Source organism: Bubalus bubalis, chromosome 15 (genome assembly GCF_019923935.1).
Source record: "Bubalus bubalis isolate 160015118507 breed Murrah chromosome 15, NDDB_SH_1, whole genome shotgun sequence".
NCBI lineage: Eukaryota > Metazoa > Chordata > Mammalia > Artiodactyla > Bovidae > Bubalus > Bubalus bubalis.
Genome location: NC_059171.1, coordinates 37,499,972 through 37,507,360, shown reverse-complemented (window position 1 = coordinate 37,507,360; position 7,389 = coordinate 37,499,972). Strand labels below are relative to the sequence as shown.

General features: G+C 36.5%; 1 protein-coding gene across 1 annotated transcript; it reads right to left on the bottom strand.

Moving 5' to 3' along the window:
* Positions 1-1,235: 1,235 nt before the first annotated feature.
* LOC102409775 (myelin P2 protein) lies at positions 1,236-5,668 on the bottom strand. Its single transcript, XM_006068047.3, has 4 exons — positions 5,461-5,668; positions 3,125-3,297; positions 2,813-2,914; positions 1,236-1,513 (listed from the first exon to the last, which is right to left on the bottom strand). Exons 1-4 carry the CDS (start codon positions 5,531-5,533, stop codon positions 1,463-1,465), a joined length of 399 nt encoding a protein of 132 aa, XP_006068109.1. The 5' UTR covers positions 5,534-5,668; the 3' UTR covers positions 1,236-1,462.
* Positions 5,669-7,389: the final 1,721 nt, after the last annotated feature.

Sequence of the window (7,389 nt, the reverse complement as noted above, 5' to 3'; positions counted from 1 at the left end):
TTCTCTAAGGAACCATCATTCCTTTTAGTGGAGAATATATTAGACACCAAGATCTGAGCACTGGGCATACTCATTCCTACAGAGTTGTCTTTGCTTCTGAGTTCCTTAGGTAGAAAAATCTAAGAAAAATATGCATGTGCATACATACCCATACATATGAATTTACATTTATTCCAATCTATTTGTACCTGGTTCTCTCTTGTCTCCCCTCTGCCATATTTGCATGTTCCTTCTTCCAGAAGGAAAATTCTAGCTGCTAACAACATCAACACATCTTCTCATTTGCTCAATCATGTAATGTATCTGAAATAGTTTTATTACTTGGGCAGAATGTTACCCTATTCTTGCCTGCCAAAAATAAGTTGGACTCAGTAATTTCATGCCTAGTTAATATTCAAAAGAAAAGGAACTCATATTTCCACAAACAGCCTTATACAAGAATGTTTATAGCAGCTTTATTCATAGAAGCCAAAACCTGGAAATAGCTTATTGTCTTAAGAGACGAACGGATAACTAAGCTGTGATATATTTATACAATGGAATATTACTCCATGATAAGAAGGAACAAATTATTGCTGCATGAAACAATATGAATGAATTTTTAAATCATTATGCTGACTTTAAAAAAGCAAATAGAAAAGAACACATAATGCATGATTCCATTTGTATCAAGTTTGAATACAGACAAAACTAATCTATGGTGATGGAAACTAAATCACTACTTGCTTCTGTTGGAGTTGGGACAGGACAGGACATTGACTGGGAAGAAGCATGAGAAAACATTCTGGGATTAGGGAAATGTGCTATATCTCAGTCAGGATGTGAATTATATGAGTGCACACATTTGTCACAATGGTTTGAACTCTGTCTTTAATATCTGTTCATTTCACTGTCTGTGAATTAGCCACCTTGTCTATGACCACACCACCCTGAACACACCTGATCTTGTTTGTAAATTAACGCTCAATTTTTAAATTGGTTGGAGTACTGGCTGCTATTTTTAGCTGAAGCTAGACCTCCTCATTTTAAAACAGATCCTTTAGTATGCCTCACTTCCGATCCTCTAACCCCCATCACTCTCCTGGTCTTTGAATGCACTTGAGCTTGCTACCCTGATCAATTTACTTACTTCCTTTGACTATCTTATTATTTCCTTTTACTATCATTGCAAATATTTAAAATACAGCATAAGTTAGAATGTGACAGATAATTAAATGACATTATCCATTCTTTAGGTCTGGCCAATATACATACTTTAATCTTTAATATAGTAAACATGCATACAAATTGAAAATGTTTAAATAATACTGAAATTTAGATTAATCCTCAGTGTAAGACTTTGCTTATCTGATCTATTAAGACAAGAGCAAAAACAAACTACAGTGTAGGCAGGCCTTGCCGATGGAAACAGCTGATTTCCAATATCAGATGATCAAATATCACTTCAGTAAGAAAACTTTTCTCAGACCTTCTCATAAATTCTGGTGCAGACCACATCCTTCATCTTACATTCCTTAAAAAAAAGAAAGAGATTAATTGAATATCTAAACCTCTAACTAGGGTACAGCAAATTTGTATTAATAACAGACACTATAAGAAATCTCATAAGATTAAACTCAGAAATAAAATATAAATATGTCAGTTGATATCTGGGAATTCAGAATCATGCCTGTTGAAATAGGGGAAAAAGTTTTAACATTGATCTAAGTTACAACAGAGTTATATTTTCTAAGTGGCAAGTTTTTATGCATTATTTGCACAAATTGAAAGCTATTAAAACAGTGGTTTTCAGGACAATCTGCACATTTGCACCATCTGGGGAATATTTAAAAATACCAATGGCTCCTCCTCCCTTAAGAAATTTGCTTCAGTTGATCTGTATCGGGGCTTCCATATTGGTATTTACTTTCTATGTAAATCTGCCATGGAGCTAGGGATCAGACCCTCTGTACTAAAGGAAAAAACATTCAAAGCACTACATGAATCTATTTATAGTCAATGTATGTGTTGATTAGTGAGAATAGCACCTCAGACAAAAAAAAATTGTTAGAGATCATCTTCTATAACCTTTGTCAGCATTTTTATCTGCCATCTACAAAAGGTCTCCAATAAGCTCAGCTTATATTGATGACATGTTTTAGTCTAAGTTACCATGGATTCTTGAAAACAATATGCTTGGATATCTACAAATATACTGCAATTGACCATTTTGCAATGTGCTTTGCTTGTAAAACTTAGATTTGCTTTTGCTTTTCTCTTTGTGAGTCTAACCTAACTTATCCATACATTAAAAAAAAAATCATTTTTAGATGTTGTTTCTAAAATAGCGGATAGGTTTTGTCATTTCTAAATTCTTGAATCTGAACCTGAAGTACCTGTTGATGACTCTATAGTTTGAATATCAAACATTAACTCTGCCTTTATTCTTAACCATTTTTTCCATTTGTAGTCCAAATAAGATAGACTATTTTGAAAATAACATAACCATTTTCTCTATTTAAATAGCATTATTTCCATGAAAGTTAAGTGAAAGTTAAGTCGCTCAGTCGTGTCTGACTCTTTGCGACCCTGTGGACTGTAGCCCACCAGGCTCCTCCATCCATGGGATTCTTCAGGCAAGAATACTGGAGTGGGTTGCCATTTCCTTCTCCAGGGGATCTTCCCAACCCACGGATCGAACTCAGGTCTCCCACATTGCAGGCAGACGCCGGATCGAACTCAGGTCTCCCACATTGCAGGCAGATGCTTTAACTCTGAGCCACCAGGGAAGCCCAACTCTGATTATTTCCATAGTTAGAGTAAAATTACTCACCACCACCATTTTTCCATCCACCAACTTCCTCTTTATTGTTGTCTCATTGCCATCCCATTTCTGTACTTGATTCAGTGAGCCTCTTGCCAAGGTTACAGTGCTCTGCAGAGACACATTCATATAATTGAATTTCTAGGACTTTGATTAAAGAAGCAGTTCATTCAGTATTGAATCATATTCATAACAGATGTTTCATGAGGCACATTTATTTTTCAACAGAATGAAGTGGGCTACCCTTATGAACACTAGTGGGAGTAATCTGTCTCAAAGCAGTCGATGGAACCAACTTTGAAGAGAAACAATAAAGTTTACCTTTGTTTTTCTATTGTCAGCTGTGGTTTCTTCAAATTCCTGGCCTAGCTTGAAGGAGATCTCTGTATTTTTAAAGGGACTTTCAGTTCTTATAGTTATAATATCCCCTTTCTTACTGATGATCACTCTGGGTTTGGCCAAGTTTCCCAGTTTTCTGGTGGCTAATCCCACACCTGAAAATCAAGACAGTGTTAGAATTTCGTTGACCAAGACAGCATCTACCTAAAGGCATTATATGGGTGGTTATAGTCTATACTCAGCTGTGCTTCATGTGTGTAGGCGGCAGGTAATATCACTTACTACTAAGGATCTCCTCCCATGTTTCATCACCTGATGGAAACACATGCCCACTAACTTGGATATTTAAAATTTTGTTATTACAAAAGTAATGTCTGAAGATTTTAAACACAGAAGTATTTAGCCTAAATAGTGCAAGTCATCTACTTTTACCTCATCCAATCCCACGCTCCATTGAGAAGCACTAATTATAGTTTTGTATGGATCATTCCAGACATTTTAGTTTGTACAAATAAATATTGTAGATATATATTTTAATGAGACTGTGAATTATATATACTCTTCTATGATTTTTTCCCTCTGTAATATATCATAAATATTGATAAGAATTCCTCCCACATCCTTGATGAAAACTCATTTCTGAAAGCTTGTTGTAGCCTCTAAATGTATTTGTACCACTGCAAATGATAAAGATAAATAAAATAATAAAAAAAATATTTTTCCGTTTGATAGTAAAACAAAATTAGACTCAGGTATCATTACTGTATTACTCAAGATTATAGAAATAAATAGAAAAATAGAAATGTGAAATGAGAGAGACACAAAAAGAAAAAACTAGTTATATATAAATATACATGTATTTATGGCTATATATACATAAAGATGGAGAAGGCAATGGCACTCCACTCCAGTACTCTTGCCTGGAAAATCCCATGGACGGAGGAGCCTGGTAGGCTGCAGTCCATGGGGTCGCGAAGAGTCAGACACGACTGAGCGACTTCACTTTAACTTTTCACTTTCATGCATTGGAGAAGGAAATGGCAACCCACTCCAGTGTTCTTGCCTGGAGAATCCCAGAGACGGGGGAGCCTGGTGGGCTGCCGTCTATGGAGTCGCACAGAATCAGACATGACTGAAGCGACTTAGCAGCAGTAGCATACATAAAGAAGTGTGAAGAATTAGAGCCAATAAAGGATTATGAGCTGTATTCTTTTTTTCTAATTCTGATTAATTGTTTCTTATTTGATGTGATTTGGACTATGTTTCTCAAACTGAACTTCTTCAATAGAGCCTAAGAATCTACATTTTACCAAGCCTCAAAGTGTCTTTTTGCACTCTAAAATTCAACAATGATTCAGTTAGGGAGTCTTTTATTGAGATTTTCTTATATTTTGCTTCTACCTCAGCTGTACAGTGAAATCCATAGATCTAACCAAACTTAGAGTATGGATCTGTTCCCATAAGTTCCCATAGTTTTCCAGGCAACACAACATGATTTTGCTTATTTTATCTAAAAATAGAAGCTGTCTTAGAAGCTTTCTGAATAGGTAAAATTACTGGTACTTTGATGAACATAGAAACCTGAGGTCATTGGCTTCTCTCTCTCCTTATTTATACAGCTCTGGAAATTTCCAAAGACTATTCACACCTCTTGTGCTCATATCTATGGAACATTTCCTAGAAATAGTTGCAAATAAAGTTGATGGTGGTCATGACTAGGCTTTCTGTCTCTATCCACTGCTCCAACTGCAGGAAAGTATGATATTAGTGTAATCAAACTTGAATTTACTGTCACAACAAACTTCTTTTTTTCTCAATAACTTTCCTAGACTGAATATCCTGCTTTATGAAGTATTCACTTTTCACAAACAGTTTATCCACATACTTATGTAATACCATACAATCTAGAGGTAGAGAAAGAAAATTTCTGGCTTAGCTAAATAGCACTTTTAAATTGAGGTTTTTCATTAACTTTAGTATGTTTAACTTTCAGAAAAGCCAAATAATGGGTTGACTAAGTTTTTAAGATTTCATTCCTCTGGGTTTGAACCAAAATTCTATTAATATGAAACTGCCTTTGAAATCCGTAGGCATTCTAATGCATTTAAGCAGCTCTTATTTGAGTTAAAGTCTATTAAAATTGCCACAAACATAGTGAAAATTATCTGATTGACACAATGGAAGATTAATCCCAGAAGAGGATTGTACTTCAACCTGTGAAGCTCCCAGACTCCTGGGAAAGGAGTTAGAAGGAAATAGTCAATGCATTTTTCTCAAAAAGGATCTTCTCAATTAGAACAATAAAGAACATTTCTTACCCAGAGCTTTCATGTACTCATCAAAGTTCTCACTGGAGACAAGTTTCCAGGTGCCTAGGAATTTGTTGCTCATTGTGATGGATGAGAATTCAACCCAGTGATAGGTGAGATTCAGGAGACTCAAATGAGATGCTGAAGCCTCAGAGGATTCTTTTCAAAGATGTCTGAAGCATGTGACTCTCACAGAGACCCAATGGGGAAAAGCAGTGTCAGGACTGGGCAATGAATGGCTCTTCAATCATCCACTGGGACAAAAGAAAACCTCACATAATGTCTCCTTCAGTCTCCAAAAATGTTTATAAAAATCAATGAGAGTACTATTTGAATCTTTAAAAATTTTGGTTGATCTTACATTTTTAAGAAGTGCTTCGGTCCTTAACACTTTGAAAAAGAGTCCATAAATTGAGGCCTATGCTGTATTAAATTATATGGGCATGAATGAATGAATATGTATGTGTGCGCGTGTGTGTGTGTGTGTTTAGGCATCTTGCTCACTCTCAATCCTGAGTCTGCACAATTAAGAATTCTTATTGAAAGAGAAGAAAGAGAGGAAAAATGTCCATGAGTATTGTGATAACTGCCTCAAATATGTTGTGGGAGAGAAATGCAGGAGAACAGTGTGAGGAAGTATTCATAGGTAAGGGAGGCTTGGAATAGTTGGCATATCCAAGGCAGGCAGAGTAGGCAGACAATACGGTCAGTTTACAGCAGAGCACAGAAATTGCTTTCATGGGTGAATAAAAAAGTAGCACTAAAACACGCTCTTTGACCATAGCAAAGATTTTAATCTTAAAAAACCTTTTAGGTCCAAATTAAGCAGGTTCTTGGTTAATAAAACAAGTTTAAGTCCTTTAAAATAAGTCTATAGTTTTAGAAAGGATAGTCTATAAAAATAATATATATTGAGAGCTCAATAGTCACCATGCTAAGTGCTTCTTATGGATTATTTTATATGATCCTTTCAACAACTCCAAGAGTAAGGCATTATTATTACATCCATCTTACCAATGAGAAAACTGGAACTTGGGGAGGTTAGGTAACTTGTGTCCAAACTTGAATAAGGAGAGGTATGATTTGAACCTGGTATCGTTTCTCAGTGCATAGATGTTAGACCAATATTTTATACCGCTTCTGCTATAATATATATGCCGGAGGTCCTGGCCAAAGATCAGGCAACACACTGACATCACCATGACAGGATAGAGACATTCACTCTCTGCTCAAAAAGCAAGAGAAGTGTGACTTCTCGGGTGGTCCAGTGGTTGCGAATCCACTTGCCAATGCAGGGGACATGGGTTCAATCCCTGGGGTGGGAAGATCCTAAGTGCCACAGAGCAACTGAACCCAGGAGCCACAACTGCTGAACCCATGTGCTGCAACTAGTGAAACCCGCATGCCTAGAGACTGTGCTCTAAAGCAAGAAAAGCCGCCAATGAGAAGGCCGTGTGCCACAATGAAGAGAAGCCCCTGCTTGCGGCAACTCAAGAAAGTCTGCACAGCAATGAAGATCCATCACAGACGAAAATAAATAAATCATTTAAAAAAACAAAAGGGGTGAAAGTCAAAAGATGAAGTATCCAGGTTATATGATACATCAGACTCCCAGTCTTAGACCAAGGGCAGCAAATATGAAAACATTTTGAGCATAAGTGTGGCTCTTGGGAATACCAAGTTGATACCATACCCTTTCCTAACAGGTTTTTCACACTGACATTAATCCTGGCCTTGAGACAATGGATATTACCAGGTTACATGTTTAGTACACAGCTTGGCACTCTTCCCAATAATTAAAATAACCCATTATCAATTTACCCCCAACAGGTAGAATCACTGACCTCTAGGTCGCAGGTTACCAATACCATAGTCGTACCATAACCATGGCAGTTATGTGTTTAGAGTCCAAGTTGGATTGAAAAAATGCAAAATCAT